General features: G+C 31.2%; 2 protein-coding genes across 2 annotated transcripts in view; one reads left to right on the top strand and one right to left on the bottom strand.

The window, feature by feature from the left end:
* The first annotated feature begins 762 nt into the window (after positions 1–762).
* The window catches only part of LOC113372164 (spectrin alpha chain-like), a 19937-nt gene continuing 2656 nt past the window's right edge, over positions 763–18043 (top strand). The window contains exons 1-10 of the mRNA XM_026612497.1: positions 763–780; positions 877–1046; positions 1117–1246; positions 4202–4503; positions 5966–6056; positions 9083–9287; positions 11350–11470; positions 11548–11788; positions 15642–15865; positions 17267–17280. Of these exons, the coding sequence (XP_026468282.1) occupies positions 763–780; positions 877–1046; positions 1117–1246; positions 4202–4503; positions 5966–6056; positions 9083–9287; positions 11350–11470; positions 11548–11788; positions 15642–15865; positions 17267–17280 (1516 nt within the window). The remainder of the gene's footprint in view (positions 781–876; positions 1047–1116; positions 1247–4201; positions 4504–5965; positions 6057–9082; positions 9288–11349; positions 11471–11547; positions 11789–15641; positions 15866–17266; positions 17281–18043) is intronic.
* LOC113364116 (zinc finger protein 570-like) lies at positions 6236–7517 on the bottom strand. The gene is made up of 2 exons (XM_026606586.1): positions 7494–7517; positions 6236–7400 (listed from the first exon to the last, which is right to left on the bottom strand). The coding sequence occupies exon 2, from the start codon at positions 7354–7356 to the stop codon at positions 6505–6507; it is 852 nt and encodes a 283-aa protein (XP_026462371.1). The 5' UTR covers positions 7357–7400; positions 7494–7517; the 3' UTR covers positions 6236–6504.

The raw sequence follows: 18043 nt of genomic DNA, 5'->3' as shown, positions 1-18043 counted from the left end.
TTAACTCTAGAACGCACAAAACCGATTTCAACAATTTTCAGAAATATGCTTGGTTAAGTCAACGAGCATTCTTCCCGCCAAGAAATATGATGTACACGCACTGAATTTCACCATTCAAGCAAAAATTGCTGGCGATTTGGTGACCATCCAATGATTCCGTTTGACTTCAAACGATTGCAATTTCCAGTTCGCAATAACAAGTCGCAAGGCCAATCGCTTAGTGTTTGCGGGATTAATTTCAAATAGATCATATAGAAAATCATTGTTTTTCACATGGGCAGTTATACGTTGCGTGTTCACGAGTTGGAAATCCATCCGCTTTGTTTGTGTTAACGTCAGACCAAAAAACAAAAAAATGTGGTTTACCAAAGAGCACTTCAATGAAACGGATAATTTACGGATTCACTTTCATTTATTTAGAGAAGTTCAACTAACAAACACTTCATTTTTGTAATCAAAATAAATTCATTACTGTTGTAAAATAAAATCAAATTTTCCTTTTCAAATATAAAAACAAACAAAAGTTTCTTCATTTTTCTCACGAAACCATCTGGTGGCGAAACGGAGTTCGTCGGTTTGCTAGTTTTATATAAATATTTTATTTTATTGTCATGATTTTTGTTTAAATGGAATTTGTTTTTAGGATCTTGATTCTGGTTGGGCGAAGTGGAATCTATTGACTTCAGAAGATGCTGGTAAAGATTTGCATCAGTGCAAAATCTGATGAAGAAACATCAATTGGCGAAGCTGATATACAAGCTCATGAGGACAGAATTAAAGGTAACAAATACCTATCAACCTTATTTTTCTTGTAAATGTTCCACAAGTTTATAAGTCTTTTTCTAGATATGAATGGACAAGCCGATTCCTTGGTAGGACAGTGGCCAATTCGACACAGCAGGAATTCAAGAAAAGAGAACATCGATCAATGAACGTTATGAACGTGTTAGGAATCTAGCAGCCCACAGACAACAGAGATTAAACGAGGCCAACACTTGCATCAGTTCTTCAGAGATATCGCTGACGAAGAAAGTTGGATCAAGTCAGTATTAAAACAATGATAGATTTTGTATTTGATTTGATTGTTTATTAATATTAAATGTATTTTCCATTCAGGGAAAAGAAACTGTTGGTAAATTCAGAAGATTACGGACGTGATTTAACTGGAGTCCAAAATTTGAAGAAGAAACATAAGCGTTTGGAAGCTGAATTAGGTTCACACGAACCAGCCATTCAAGCTGTACAGGTAAATAAAATACAATTATTATAAAATTTATATAAATGTACTGTAGAAGTGAAACTTTGTAATATTTAAATGAAGAGAGGTTGATATTGTTTTGTAGTCAGCTAATATTGTTTCTTTAATGCAAGCTTCATTGATATTAGTTCACAATTCACAATTGGTAGTTTAAGTTATATTTACATTTTATTTAAACAATATATGCAACATTTACAGACAGACTACAATATTTTCGGACAGTCTACATTTTCAGTTAATCTACGATATTTTCAGTCAAATTACAATATTTTTAGAGAATCTAAAATATTTTTAGGTAATTTACGATATTTTTAGATACTTTTGAACATTTACAGTGAACTTTCAACATGTTCCAGCATGTTGAAAAATTTTGTGACAACTTGCATGATTTTCAAACAGGTTGATACATTTTGAGACGGTTTGCAATACTTTCAGACGACTTGCAACATTTTCAGACTAGTTGCAACACTCTAAGACGACTTGCAACACTCTCAGACGACTTGCAACACTCTCAGACGACTTGCAACACTCTCAGACGACTTGCAACACTCTCAGACGACTTGCAACACTCTCAGACGACTTGCAACACTCTCAGACGACTTGCAACACTCTCAGACGACTTGCAACACTCTCAGACGACTTGCAACACTCTCAGACGACTTGCAACACTCTCAGACGACTTGCAACACTCTCAGACGACTTGCAACACTCTTAGACGACTTGCAACGCTCTCTGACGATTTGCAACACTCTCACACGACTTGCAACACTCTCAGACGACTTGCAACACTCTCAGACGACTTGCAACCCTCTCAGACGACTTGCAATACTCTCTGACGACTTGCAATACTCTCTGACGACTTGCAACACTCTCTGACGACTTGCAACACTCTCTGACGATGCAATACTCTCTGACGACCACACTCTGACGACGCTGCAACACGACTCTGACGACTTGCAACACTCTCTGACGACTTGCAACACTCTCTGACGACTTGCAACACTCTTGGATGACTTGCAACACTCTTGGATGACTTGCAACACTCTTGGACGACTTGCAACACTCTTGGACGACTTGCAACACTTTTACACCACTTGCAACACTTTTACACCACTTGCAAAACTTTTACACCACTTGCAAAACTTTCTCAGGCGACTTGCAACATTTTCAAACATTTGCACTTTACTTTCTATATTTTCAAACAGTTTGAAACATTTTGAGACAACTTGCAACACTTTTAGTCGACTCGCAACACTTTTAATCGACTTGCAACACTTTTAGTCGACTTGCAACACTCTGAGACGATTTGCAACATTTTCATATAGCTTGCAACTTATTTTTACAACATTTTACAACATTTTCATTCAACTTGCTGCATTTTCAGACTCCTTTCAACATTTTTAGACCACTTGCAACATTCTCAAGACAATTTTCAACTTGTCTTTGCAACATTGTTAGACAACTTGCAACATTTTTAGACAACTTGCAACATTTTTAGACAACTTGCAACATTTTTAGACAACTTGCAACATTTTGCAACTTTTTAGACAACTTGCAACATTTTTAGACAACTTGCAACATTTTTAGACAACTTGCAACATTTTTAGACAACTTGCAACATTTTTAGGACAACTTGCAACATTTTTAGACAACTTGCAACATTTAGGACAACTTGCGACATTTTAGACATTTCACAACATTTTAGACATTTCACACATTTTAGACATTTCACAATATTTTTAGACATTTCACAGCATTTTAGACATCTCACGGCATTTTTAGACATCTCACAAACATTTTTAGACAACTTTCAACATTTTTAGACAACTTTCAACATTTTTAGACAACTTTCAACATTTTTAGACAACTTTCAACATTTTTAGACAACTTGCAACATTTTTAGACAACTTGCGACATTTTTAGACATTTCACAACATTTTTAGACATTCACAACATTTTTAGATTTCACAATATTTTAGACATTTCACAGCATTTTTAGACATCTCACGGCATTTTTAGACATCTCACAACATTTTTAGACAACTTTCAACATTTTTAGACAACTTTCAACATTTTTAGACAACTTTCAACATTTTTAGACAACTTTCAACATTTTTAGACAACTTGCAACATTTTTAGACAACTTGCAACATTTTTAGACAACTTGCAACATTTTTAGACAACTTGCGACATTTTTAGACATTTCACAACATTTTTAGACATTTCACAACATTTTTAGACATTTCACAATATTTTTAGACATTTCACAGCATTTTTAGACATCTCACGGCATTTTTAGACATCTCACAACATTTTTAGACAACTTTCAACATTTTTAGACAACTTTCAACATTTTTAGACAACTTTCAACATTTTTAGACAACTTTCAACATTTTTAGACAACTTTCAACATTTTTAGACAACTTTCAACATTTTTAGACAACTTTCAACATTTTTAGACAACTTTCAACATTTTTAGACTACTTTCAATATTTTTAGACTACTTTCAACATTTTTAGACTACTTTCAACATTTTTAGACTACTTTCAACATTTTTAGACTACTTGCAACATTTTTAGACTACTTGCAACTTATTTTTACAATATTTTTAGACCACTTGCTACATTTTTAGACGTCTTGGAACATTTTCATACAAGTTGCGACATTTTCAGACAATTGGTAACTTGTCTTTACGACATTTTTAGACTACTTTTACCATTTTTATACAACCGGCGACATTTTCAGAAAATTTGCAACTGGCCTTTATAGCATTTTCAGACAACTGGCAACATTTTCAAGAGAATTTGCAAAATTTTCATACTTACAATTTATTCATGCAATTTTTAATATTTGCAGACAATTCTCACTTTGTTTCTACCTATTAAAAAATTTAAAGTTTCACTTGGTTTTTAATTTAATCATTTATCATTTATCCTTTTACAGGAGGCTGGTGAAAAACTGATGGACGTCTCCAACCTCGGTGTCCCAGAAATTGAACAACGCCTCAAAGCCTTGAACCAAGCGTGGGCCGAGCTGAAGTCTTTGGCAGCCAACAGGGGACAGAAGTTGGGTGAGAGTTTGACATATCAGCAATTCTTGGCCCAGGTTGAAGAGGAAGAGGCTTGGATCAGTGAGAAGCAACAGCTGTTGGGAGTCGAGGATTATGGTGACAGCATGGCAGCCGTGCAAGGGCTCTTGAAGAAGCATGATGCTTTCGAAAGCGACTTTGCAGCACATAGAGACAGGTAAGGAAATTATAGTAGTAAAAGTATATATATATATATATATATATATATATATATATATATATATATATATATACTAGCTGACCCGACAGACGTTGTCCTGTACACATGTCTGAATTAATTATTGTTTTTTAAATTACTCTTTACGCCAAAATGCATATACGTTTATAATAAGAGCGATGTTAAATGTAGATCTGCTTTAAATAAAATGATGAGTCTCAATGCCCACACTATCTTGCAAATTGAAGTCTTTTGAACGGTATAAAATAACCATAACCATAACATAACACTGGTACTTCATGTTGGATTAAATTAATTTAATTTTTTATTATTTAAGATATCCAAAATTGCATCTTAAACTTCTCCTAATTGATATCCGAATATATCAACTTTTCCTATTGACAGGGCCGAATTGTATTAATTCATCTTTACTTTCCCATTTGTTGTTATAAAGTGAAAGTTTTACGGATTTTAAACATATTGTAAAAAGATTAGTAAAAGATGCAAAGGAATTATATATTGAAAAAAAAAAAAACAATATTGTGTCCGACTCTTGTGTTGGCGCCCCCTAAGGCGTGCGCTCGTATTTTTCGCATGCATTGCATTAAAGGTAAGACCGGCCCTGATTAATACTTAATTTCATATTTTAAGTGAATTAATTTGTCATATTTGTTCATATGTGTATCATTCAATCTGCCATACATGCCATACACTGTATTTTACATTATTTTAATTTCTGGCACATCTCAGCTGTTTTTTGGCAATGATAATGTAGACATTTCATTTTTCTTATTCATAATCATAAACTTATTATACATATTCTATGGCTCATAAGTAAATTGAAATTTTTGGCAGATGATAGTTTTTATTTATTTTCAATGCAAACAATAACATGTCGTTTATTGCCATTTTTTCCATTTATTTCTACAATATTGCACATACATCCCAGTACTATGCAATCACATACACTCTAGAAATTTTCCTTAACAAACTTCAGAAACATTAATCAAAATCCAAATAATCGTTGAAAAGAAGTATACAGTGAGTGATTGTAATTTAATATGAACTTTTTATAATAGTAATAAAGCTCAAATTGATTCTACGTTTTAGTTAGAAAACGTTTGTATGAGAAAAAGAAAAGGGCTGTTTTTAGGGGGTTTCCGGCAATTTTTCGATTTTTTCTCGCCGTAAGAACCATCCTTGGACATTAACGAACATTTTAAAAAAATAATTGGCCAAATTGGTTTAAATATATATATATATATATATATATATATATTACTAGATGACCCGACAGACGTCCTGTACCCATGTCTACAATTCAAAAGTTCCAATTTTTTTTAATAACCAACTTTCTAATAATATATAAAATATTTTAAATGAATATTTATTGAAATAGTAAATTCAATAATATATAGCATTTTTAAACTTATAATTATTATCCTTTTTTATTTTTCTGCAGGTGCAAAGATATTTGTGATACCGGTGCCAATTTGGTAGATGACAAAAATCATCACGGTGATAGCATTGCTCAACGTTGCCAGCAGTTACAGGTAAGTTTGATAAAAAGTTACAAACAATTGAAAGTTTGCTCCATATAGACTGAACGTTTCAAATTTTATGTAAATTAAAAGTTGCCTTTTCTATTTTCCCAAAGAAAAAATTAAACAAAAATTATAATTATTTAAACATTTATATTTATATTATTAAACAACAAAGTACAAAGCTCTGATTATATAATACATAAATTGCAATTAGTACCCTGATAAATATAAATTCAGTGATGAGTTTAATGGTCAATTCAAAAGTCTTGTTGATTGGGTTTTTTGTTTTTTTCAGTGTGTACTCTTTCATGTACGATTAATGCTCGTTTTCTTGCTAATGTTTTATTGCATAATTCACAATTACAACTATAAGGTCATTCGTCTGTATGCATTGATAAATGCCGACTTAAACCACCTGACTGTGAAACCTCTTATTGCATATTATGCATTCATCAGACTATTTCCCAGTATGGACCAGTTTATGTTGATTTAAAATGCTTTTCGTTTTGAATGTTTTATTACATATTTCACAATTATAAGGTCGTTCACCAATATGCACAGATAAATGCTGTCTTAAATTACCTGACTCTGAAAATCTCTTATTGCATATTATGCATTCATAAGGCCGTTGTCCAGTATGGATCATTTCATGTCGGGTTAAGATGTATTTTCTTGTGAATATTTTATTGCATGTTACACAATTATAAGGTCGTTTTTTAATATGGATCATTTTGTGTTGGTTTAAGTTTTGTTTTCCTTTGAATTCCTCATGGCATATTTTACAAAAATAAGGTCGTTCTTCATTATGCACTGATGAATGCTTTCTTAAATTATTTGACTGTGTAAATCTTTTATTGCATATTTTGCACTCATGAGGCCGTTCCCCAGTATGGATTATTCCGTGTTGTTTTAAGTTTTGTTTTGTTACGAATGATTTATGGCATATTTCACATTCATAGCGCTTCAACTTACTAGTTGTCTTACGTTTTTCTGAAACTCTTTCAATTGATTTGTTCGTGCTATCCATTAAATTACTTGAATTAGTGATCTCTTCGTTACATTTGTAATGTTTTTCATCTAAAACCCTTTGGTTTGTATTAGCCGAAGCATCTTGCTCATCAAACGTTTCTTGTTTTATTTCCTCATCAATTGTAACTTCAGATTTAAGAAATTGCTGTAGACATATATCATCATTGTACATACACAAGTCTGATGTATTTTCATAATCATCAAATTCCTGTTTTACTTGAGGATAATCATCGATCGGTTCGATTTTAATTGTTTTGTTTGAATTTGTTTCTTCAGACATTTTTGAGGTTAGTTTGGTTACAATAGACTAATTGGTGATGAAATCTTAAAAAATGAGAAGTCTAAGTGTATAATAATAAATATGTTTAGATATTTACTAATTCGTTTTTTTAAATATTAAATAATACTAAAACTGACCTTTTTACTATGAATTTATCTTCGAATTTGACGTATAATTCCATAAACCACTTTGACATTTTTCCTCCATTTTTCTTTTATAAACAACAGATCAAGTTGAAGTTAAAAACAATTCAGCTGCGAGTTTTTCGGCGGCAAAATATAAAATCAGAAATTATGTAGTTTTAAGAAAAAGAAATAGATTTAGGTTTAATATTATTTTAGAACGATCTCGTTTAAATTTTAATTAGTTTCATATTTCAAAAAAGTCAATTTTTTTTTCAAGAATTTAAATTTTCTCAAAAATCGAATTTGTTCAAAGTTTGGCAAAGTTTTTTTTAACTTCCCGAAGGAGAAGTTTATGTTTTCATCAAAAAATCCGATTCGCTAATTTTATGTTTTTTCGACGTTTCAAGCCATTCTGAATCGAATGAGACCAAATTTGGAAAAAGTATGTGTGTATGTGTGTGTGTGTGTGTGTGTGTGTGTGAACAGATTTTTTGCCGTAAATCGACGTTTTCTCAAAAATGGCTGGACCGATTTTAAAAATTTAAGAGCCATTCGATGTATCTCGATGAGAACTAGCGTTTATCAATTTTGCGCGACGATCAGCCAAGCCGTTTCTTTGTAAATAGCAGAAAAGTGAAAAATTTTTCGTCTACGTTTTAGCCCGCAGTTCTGAATCGATCTTGAAAATTCAAAAACCGTTCGAAAGATATTGATTGGGAATCGTGCTGATGAGTTGTTGGTAGAGATGGCCGGGCCGTTTTCTTGTACTAAAGTGTTAAAATTTTTTTTTTTCGACGATTATTATTATTTTTTTTTTGACGGTAGATACTATAGTCTTCTAGATCATACTAAAATATGACGGCCATACGACAACTCGTTTAGCTTTAAACATTCGTTAGAGTTTGCAAAAATTAGTATCGTTTTTTTTTGGCATTTGTCAAAATTAGACCTTTCATCGACGATTGCTCAAAAACGCCTGCACCGATTTCAGAAATTTAAAAACCATTTGATGTGTCTCAATGAGGACTATCGCTTGTCACTTTTATGCGACGATCGGTCGAGCCGTTTCTTTTAAATTTGGAAAAAAGTGTTAAACATTTCGTCCACATTTGAGCTCATTCTACCGAATCGATTTTAAAAAATCAAAAACTGTTCGAAAGATATTAGTTGGAAATGATACTGATTAGTTTTAGGTGAAAATCTACCGAGCCGTTTTCTTGTAATTAACTGTTGAAAAAAAAATAAGACGATGTTTATGGAACTTTTTTTGGCGATATATACCATGGTCTTATAGAACTTACTGAATTATTACGGCTTTACGACAAGTAGAAAATACTCCGATTAATGTGTTTGTTTTCAATTATGTGTAATAAATCCACTCGGAATACTTTTAATCACTCATAAATTAATTTATTTTTTATTTATTAAGTCGACTATTTACATATATCGGGAAGTTCATGTAACTTGCCTCAAGGCTAAATACCAATACCAACTAGTTAAAATTTAATTTTCGGTACCGGAAGTTTCAGCAATTTGCCTTAAGGAACGATGCCATACACCTCACTAGTTTACCTACTACTATTTTTTCTTTTTTTTTCTAGGGAAAACTGGATGGCCTTTCAAATCTGGCCAAACGTCGCAAGGGATTGCTATTAGACAACTCGGCCTATTTGCAATTCATGTGGAAGGCTGATGTCGTCGAAAGTTGGATTGCTGATAAAGAGACTCATGTCAAGAGTGAAGAATTTGGACGGGACTTGTCTACTGTTCAGACTCTTCTTACTAAACAGGAGACCTTTGATGCCGGTAAGATAATTTTAAATACATTAGATAGGAATTATTGGACAACCTCTACAATTTTTGTAATAAATTTTCATCACATGCTAAATAAATACATCTAAAAGACTTTTTTGTCGTAGCTTATATTTGTCGATTTATACGCTGGAGATTGACCCAAGTTTTTTTCTATACGAATTTTTCGAGTCCATACGAGTTTTTCCATACGAATTATCAGCATCGATAATTTAAGCGCGATACTATAACAATTTGGGTTAATTCAAATGCAATTTTAAAGTAAACAGAGTTGCTGAGTGGATTATGATAACAGAAAATGTTGTTTACAATTTAATTTTGTATAAATTCATGTAACATGTCATTTAAATCGGACTACTGGTTTAAGAGCTACAGTTAATTTTATAAATAAATGCCCATAGGCAATTTATTCAACACGCTCAGATTAACAATATATTTTCAATCGTAATTTTAAAGTATACCGAGTCGCTTTAGAGTATTTCAATATTAGAAAAAGTTGTTTATAAATTAATTTTGTATAATTTTGTCGAATATTTCTCTTAAATCGGACAAGTATTTTAAAAGTTACAATTACTTTTATAAATATATGCACAGGTGCAATAATAAACTTTATGGTATTATAGTTGAAGACACGTAATTGCGAGTTGACTATTTTCAATCGTAATTTTAAAGTATACCGAGTTGCTGTAGAGTTTTACAATATTAGAAAATGTTGTATATAATTTAATTTTAAATACTTTTGTCAAATATTTCAATTAAATCGAACGAGTCGTTTAAAAGTTACAATTGTTTTAATAAATATATGCACAGATGCAATAAACTTGTTGTAGTATAGTTGACGACACGCAATTGCGGGTAGACTATATTTTATAGAAATTTTAAAGTATACCGAGTTGCTGTAGAGTTTTACAATATTAGAAAATGTTGTATATAATTTAATTTTGTATAATTTTGTCGAATATTTCTTTTAAATCGGACAAGTATTTTAAAAGATACAACAGATTTTATAAATAAACGCATAGATCTAATAAATTCAACGCGCTTAGAATAGTAATCTATTTTCAATCGTAATTTTGCAGTATACCGAGTTGCTTTAGAGAGTATTTATATATATATATATATATATATATACTAGCTGACCCGGCAGACGTTGTCCTCCGTTGTTCCAATTTTTTTATTATCCTAATATTCATGATATCTTAAAAATGTTCCTTGACAAACTCTAAAAAGTTTGATCAAAATTCGAATAACCGTGCAGGAGGAGTTTGTATTCATGCAGAGAAGAATTTTATATATAAGATTATCTAAAATTAAATCTAGGAGTCTAGATTGTCAAATGTCAAAATGTTTTCAATGTCAAACAATAATATGTTGTTTTTTGCATTTTTTTCTATTTAATTCCACAATATTACTATAGTTTTATAATTCATGGCATCTTGAAAATATCCCTTGACAAACTGCCAAAAGATTTATTAAAGTTCGATTAACCGTCTAGGAGGAATTTGCATTCATACATCTGTACAAAAAAAAAATTATATATAAGATTATCTAGAATTAAATATAGGGGTCTATACTTACTTATTACTATAGTTTTATAATTCATGACATCTTAAAAATTACCTTTAATAAACTCCAAAAAGATTTATCAAAATTTGAATAATCGTTTAGGAGGCGTTTGAATTTATACATCCACAAAGAAAAATTATATATGTAAGATTATCTAGAATTACATCAAGGGTCTAGATTTCTTAGTGTGAAAATGTTTTCAATGTCAAACAATATGTTGTTTTGTGCAATTTTTTCTATTTATTTGCATAATATTACTATATTTTTAAAATCATTTACATCCTACAAAAAATCCTTAATAAACTCCAAAAAGATTTATCCAAATCCGAAAAACCTTTTAGGAGAAGTATCAAATCATACATTCGTACAGAAGAATTTTATATATAAAATAAATATATATATATATATATATATATATATATCTTATATATAAAATTTTAAATATATATTTATAAATAATAAAATGTAATATATGTATATTCTGTTTCAGGTCTTTTGGCTTTCGAACAAGAAGGTATACAAAACATTACCGCATTGAAGGATCAACTAATTTCGGCCAAACACGATCAATCTCAAGCTATTCTTAACAGACACAAGGATGTTTTAGCCAGGTAATTATTGAACTATCATATTTTTTATTTTTAGTATCTACTTTTTTCATAACATTTGTTTTTTACTTCAATCCCAGATGGCAGCGTCTCCTGGGAGACTCCCGTGCTCGCAAGACCCGTTTGCTGGACATGCAAGAACAGTTCAGACAGATCGAGGAATTATATTTGACATTCGCAAAGAAGGCATCAGCTTTCAATTCCTGGTTCGAGAATGCCGAAGAAGATCTCACAGATCCTGTCAGGTGCAACTCGATTGAGGAAATCCGTGCCCTGAGGGAGGCTCATGCACAGTTCCAGGCTTCTTTGTCGTCTGCACAGGTAATAATAGATATGAACTAGATATGGGTAACTTACTCCGGAAATATCACTACGATACAACTCCTTCCTCGGAGTGAATCCGAGTGGAGTTGTATCACAGGATTTGTCATATCCGACTTCCCTAAACTGGTACTAAATCTGTTAACATTTGCTTGAGAATTTTTACTAATACAAAGATTTTGGTCGAAAGAAGTGGTTTTTTCTCGTCTAACAGCCAGTTTTAGGACTTTCCAGGTATGTCTCAAAATAATGCTCTTTTGTATTCTATATTCTGTATACGATAATGTTTGTCCGTAAATGAGCTCCTTCAATGGTATACAACCAACTAAAAAATATTTAGTATTATATTATAACTTTTACACAATTATGATTTTATAAATGTATAAAAGTAATAGTATGCTTATCAAACCACTTGATGTATAATTAATTCTTGAAAAGGAAATAATAAAAGAATGTCAGGTATTATTATTTTGTGAAAAATATTACACACAAAGATTTGTTCTTATTTCGTATATAAGGTTCACTGCATTATTTGAACTAGATAAAATTTACTAAAATTCTGTATAAACCGTTTTATACACTTTGGAACAAAATTTTGAATATTTTGAACTCGCCCGAATATATTTTGCACATTCACAATATATGGATTCGAGACACTTTTTTACGTTTATTTAAATAACTCAAAATTTAGTTCCGGGCACTCTTTTTTAGTTAGCTTAGCAGAAAATAGTTAAAATTTACTAAATTACCGTATAAACTGTTTTATACATTTTGGTATAAAATTTTGAATATTTTGTACTCGCACTAATATATTTTGCACATTCAAAATATATGAATTCGGGACACTTTTTACGTTTATTTAAATAACTCAAAAATTTAGTTTCGGCCACTTTTTTTAGTTAGTTTAGCAGAAAGTAGATAAAATTTACTAAAATACCGTATAAACTGTCTTATACACTTTGGAACAAAATTTTGAATATTTTGAACTCGCCCGAATATATTTTGCACATTCACAATATATGGATTCGGGACACTTTTTTACGTTTTTTCAAATCAGTCAAAAATTTAGTTCCGGGCACTCTTGTTTAGTTAGCTTAGCAAAAACTAGATAAAATTTACTAAAATACTGTATGAACTGTTTTATACACTTTGGAACACAATTTTGAATATTTTGAACCGCGCTAATATATTTTGCACATTCACAATATATGGATTCGGGACACTTTTTTACGTTTATTCAAATAACTCAAAAATTTAGTTCCGGGCACTCTTTTTTAGTTAGCTTAGCAGAAAGTAGATAAAATTTACTAAAATACTGTATAAACCGTTTTATACACTTCGGTACAAAATTTTGAATATTTTTAACTCGCCCGAATATATTTTGAACATTCAAAATATATGGATTCGGGACACTTTTTTACGTTTATTTAAATAACTCAATAATTTTGTTCCGTGCACTCTTTTTTAGTTGGCTTAGCAGAAACTAGATAAAATTTACTAAAATACCGTATAAACCGTTTTATACATTTTGAAACAAAATTTTGAATATTTTGAACTCGCCCGAATATATTTTGCACATTCGCAATATATGGATTCGGGACACTTTTTTACGTTTATTCAAATAACTCAAAAATTTAGTCCGGGCACTCTTTTTTAGTTAGCTTAGCAGAAACTAGATAAAATTTACTAAAATACTGTATAAACCGTTTTATACACTTTGGAACAAAATTTTGAATATTTTGAACTCGCGCTAATATATTTTGCACATTCACAATATATGGATTCGGGACACTTTTTTTACGTTTATTCAAATAAGTCAAAAATTTAGTTCCGGGCACTCTTTTTTAGTTAGCTTAGCAAAAACTAGATAAAATTTACTGAACTCCTGTATAAACTGTTTTATACACTTTGGAACAAAATTTTGAATATTTTGTACTCGCGCTAATATATTTTGCACATTCAAAATATATGAATTCGGGACACTTTTTACGTTTATTTAAATAACTCAATAATTTTGTTCCGGGTACTCTTGTTTAGTTAGCTTAGCAGAAAGTAGATAAAATTTACTAAAATACCGTATAAACTGTCTTATACATTTTGGAACAAAATTTTGAATATTCTGAACTCGCGCTAATATATTTTGCACATTCACAATAGGATTCTGGAAACCTTTTTTCGTTTATTCAAATAAGTCAAAAATTTAGTTCCGGGCACTCTTTTTTTGTTAGCTTAGCACAAACTAGATAAAATTTACTAAAATCCTGTATATAAACCGTTTTTTACACTGGGAACAAAATTTTTGAGTAGTTTGAAAGACAAATATCATCAAAAAAAATTCTGTTGATCACATCCATTCGCTTCGAATGATCACGTCGATGGCCAATGATGAATCAGTATTGTGGCGTCGTAACGCATTCCGTTGCATTTTCTCCAAGTTACCCCGGAGTGGCGCATGAAGAAGTTTTACTTCAAAATGTTCAGTATTTGTGGCGCGTAACGCATTTCCGTTGCATTTTCTCCATGTTACCCGGGGTGGCGTATGGAGAAGTTTTACTTCAAAATGTTCTAAAATAAGCGTTAAATAATAAATAAAGAACTAAATAAATTCTTTAATATAAAATAAAACATATTTAAAATTTATATAATTCTCTTCAAAAATAATTACAAAATTGATTTTGATTCCCAAGTTTTTTGCCAATTTGGGATTTGTATGCATATTGAAAATGCATATTATAAAATAGTAATTATTATAATAAAACTAGTGTAAGTGGAATTCTGTTCTTAAGAAAAAAAAATTACTTCGAAAAAATAAGATTTTGAGAAACTATAAATTTGACAAAAAAATACTTTTTTTGAAAAAAAAAATTGAAAAAAAAACTATTTAATTTTTTTTTTTTTTAAATCTTTTTTTTTGAAAAAAAAAAGTTTTCTTTATTTGACATATGTTGGAAGATCTGAATTTGTTTTTTTAAAGCAATCGTACTGCTTTAAATGCATAGAGATAAAATATGAAGCGCGTAAGCGCCGCGTCGCTGTCTAACGGGTAAACATTGGTACGGAACCCCATAGGAATATAAACAAAATTTATACTTATTGTTAAAATCTCTATGAAATATCTGATAATTTGATGTGCATATGTCTAATGATCATTTTGACCGCCAAATGGCATTTTTTTTTACTTTTTTTGTTAGATCTCCGAAACCGCTAAACTGCCCTTATAAAAATTAATCAAATCTTCATCTTGTCAATACAAGTAAAATGTTTTTTGAATTATGAAAATCGGACGCTCCGTTCTATTAAAAACTGAGGTACCGTTTTTGGCACTTTTTGCCCCATATCTTCGGAACGGGCTAGATTTACCTCCGCCAAAAACTAATCAGCACGTCCCTTATCAATACGGATCGAATGTTTTTTAAATTATTCAAATGCTTCATCCATGTTCCCGAAATCGTCGACGAAAATTTGTATCCGCACACACATACATACTACGCACACACATACAACACACACACACACACACATACATCCATTTTTTCTAAGAATATGCCAAAATATTCAGAAACCTCTGAAACGTAAAGATATATAAAAATTTTCATTTTCGATTTTTTTGCGATTACTATAACTTACCCTACGGGAAGTTAATAACAAAAATGTTTGAAATATTTGTAAACTATTTCCAAAGTCTTGATAAACCCTTAGATATGTTAACAACACACTAGAGAACACATTTGTGTCAAGTATTATTTTCAAGTCATCGGAGTGGTGGAGGTTTGAGTGGATATAACTCCTCCTTCTATACGAACTATTTATACATAATAAGTTGGTTTATTTATTCTTATTTCTTTATCATCAGGCTGATTTTGAAGCCCTGGCTGCCCTCGATCGCCAAATCAGACGTTCAATGTTGGCCCGAATCCTAACACTGGTTCACCATGGAGGCCTCGAAGACACCTGGAGGAACTTGCAGAAGATAATTGCTGAACGTGATACTGAACTTGCTAAAGAAGCTCAACGACAAGACGAAAATGATAAATTGAGGAAAGAGTTTGCAAGGCACGCCAATGCTTTCCATCAATGGTTTGACCGAGACTAGGTAAGAGAAATGTCAATGAATTTATTAACTTCTCGAAGAGAGAAATTTGTTTTCGTTTTTTTTAAACCATTCTAAGTGGTTTAAATGAACTGGTCTTAATGAACATATTAAAATATTAGAAGAGGCCTACGAAAAGTAAATTAATTATAAAAATTAATGAAAGTTTGATCAGTTTGCTCGTCAGTAGAGTCCCTTTTCTATTTATTGTTTTTCTATATCACCTTATTGTCAGTTAGAGTCCTTTTACTATTTATTGTTTTAACTCAGTTAGCTCATCCTTTTCTATTTCCGTAATAGTAATCACAAAAAATCGGAAAATAATTTTTAACTTCTCGTAGGGCAAGTTATAGTAGTAATCGCAAAAAAATCGAAAATGAAAAATTTTATATATCTTTACGTTTCAGAGGTTTCTGAACATTTTGGCATACCTTAGAAAAAATGGATGTATGTGTGTGGTGTGTGTGTGTGTGTGTGTATGTATGTACGTGTGTGTTGTATGTGCGGATACAAATTTTCGTCGACCGATTTCGGGAACACGGATCAACCGATTTGAATAATTCAAAAAACATTCGATTCGTATTGCTAAGGAGACGTGCTGATTAGTTTTTGGCGAAGGCAGGTCTAGCCGTTCCGAAGATACGGGGCAAAAAAGTGCCAAAAACGGTACGTCCATTTTTAAGAGAACGGAGCGTCCGATTTTAATAATTCAAAAAAACATTTACTTATATTGACAAGGTGAAGAAACCGATCAAATTTTCATAAAGGCAGGGTCTAGCGGTTTCGTAGATCTAATGAAAAAAGTAAAAAAAAATGCCATTTGGCGGTCAAAAATGATCATTAGACTTATGCACATCAAATTATCAGATATTTTATAGAGATTTTAACAATAAGTATGAATTTGGTTACAGTCTATGGGTTCCGTACCAATGTTTACGCGTTAGACGGCGACGCGGCGCTTACGCGCTTTGATATTTCCTCTTTATGCAGTTAAAGCAGTACGATGCTTTGAAAAAAGTTTAGACCTTCAAAATATGTCAAATAAAGAAAACCTTTTTTTTCAAAAAAAAGTCATTTTCGGTCCAATTTATAGTTTCTCAAAAATCTTATTTTAATCGTTTAAAAAAAAAAAAAAATTTGGTACGGGAAAGTTCCAGCAATTTGCCTTAAGGCACGCTGCCCAATTGCCTTAAGACAGAATTAAACTTAAAGGCTAGTTATATATTTTTAAGTTTTAAAAGTTTCTGAACAAGTTGGCATAACATGTGTGTGCGTGTGCGGATACAAATTTTCTTACAACTGGTTTTACTAATGTTTATCCCAATTTTATCTTTATAATAATGTTTTATTAAACTTGTATTTATTACCTATTTAATTTTTTTGTTTAGGTACAGAATATTAGGCTGGGACGGGTTAATTTAATATTTTAAATATATATAAGCTTTGAAAACGAAATTAATTCAATAACCAAATAATTCAAGCTGTTGTTTTGCTTGTGTGTGTTTTTTAATGAATTTTAAAATACTAGCTATTATATAAAAAACTAATTTTTTATTTTAATTTATTATAAAAGTTATAAATGAGAAAACAATTTATTTTGTTACTTATGTACTAAAAATGTGTTGCACATAACAAATCATAAAACATATGAAAAAAACTTACAACATAAGTAAATTTGAAAAAAAAATCAGTACATACAATAAAAGATTAGCATTACAAATTTTTGGACCGATTCTGCCGCTTAACAGGCCAATGTTATGGCAAGGCTATGTTGTGGAGAACTTTCCATACTGAAGATTGACAAAAGTCATGGGTTGCTGTGCAGTCAGGCGTATTTCATAGGTTGTCGGATAGAAAACCTACCTAGAAATCGCACAAGTATCAAAAAAACGATGTTAGATGACAGGGCGTTTTGACTCAGCTTCATAACATACGAGTGACGTTGCAGTTTATGTGTAAAACGCCTGAATGGACAGCAATACATGACTTTTTGACAGCATTCAGTATGATTCAGTAGTATAATGTATGTAGTAGGAGCGTAACATGGCCTTGCCATAAACATTTACCTCTTTTGCGGCAGAATCGGTCCCTTTATATACGAAGCTAAATATGTTTTAGTATCCATCATCTTATTTTTTACAAATACTAGTTAGTTAGTGCTTTCA

The sequence above is a fragment of the Ctenocephalides felis genome, unplaced genomic scaffold (assembly GCF_003426905.1).
Source record: "Ctenocephalides felis isolate EL2017-DRISC unplaced genomic scaffold, ASM342690v1 CF-g0.4_SCAFFOLD_00845, whole genome shotgun sequence".
NCBI classification, from domain to species: domain Eukaryota; kingdom Metazoa; phylum Arthropoda; class Insecta; order Siphonaptera; family Pulicidae; genus Ctenocephalides; species Ctenocephalides felis.
This window is presented reverse-complemented; position numbering and strand designations above follow the sequence as displayed.

Coding starts and splice junctions, on each gene's coding strand:
- LOC113364116 (XM_026606586.1), bottom strand. CDS start 7,356: ATGTCTGAAGAAACAAATTCAAACAAAACAATTAAAATCGAACCGATC.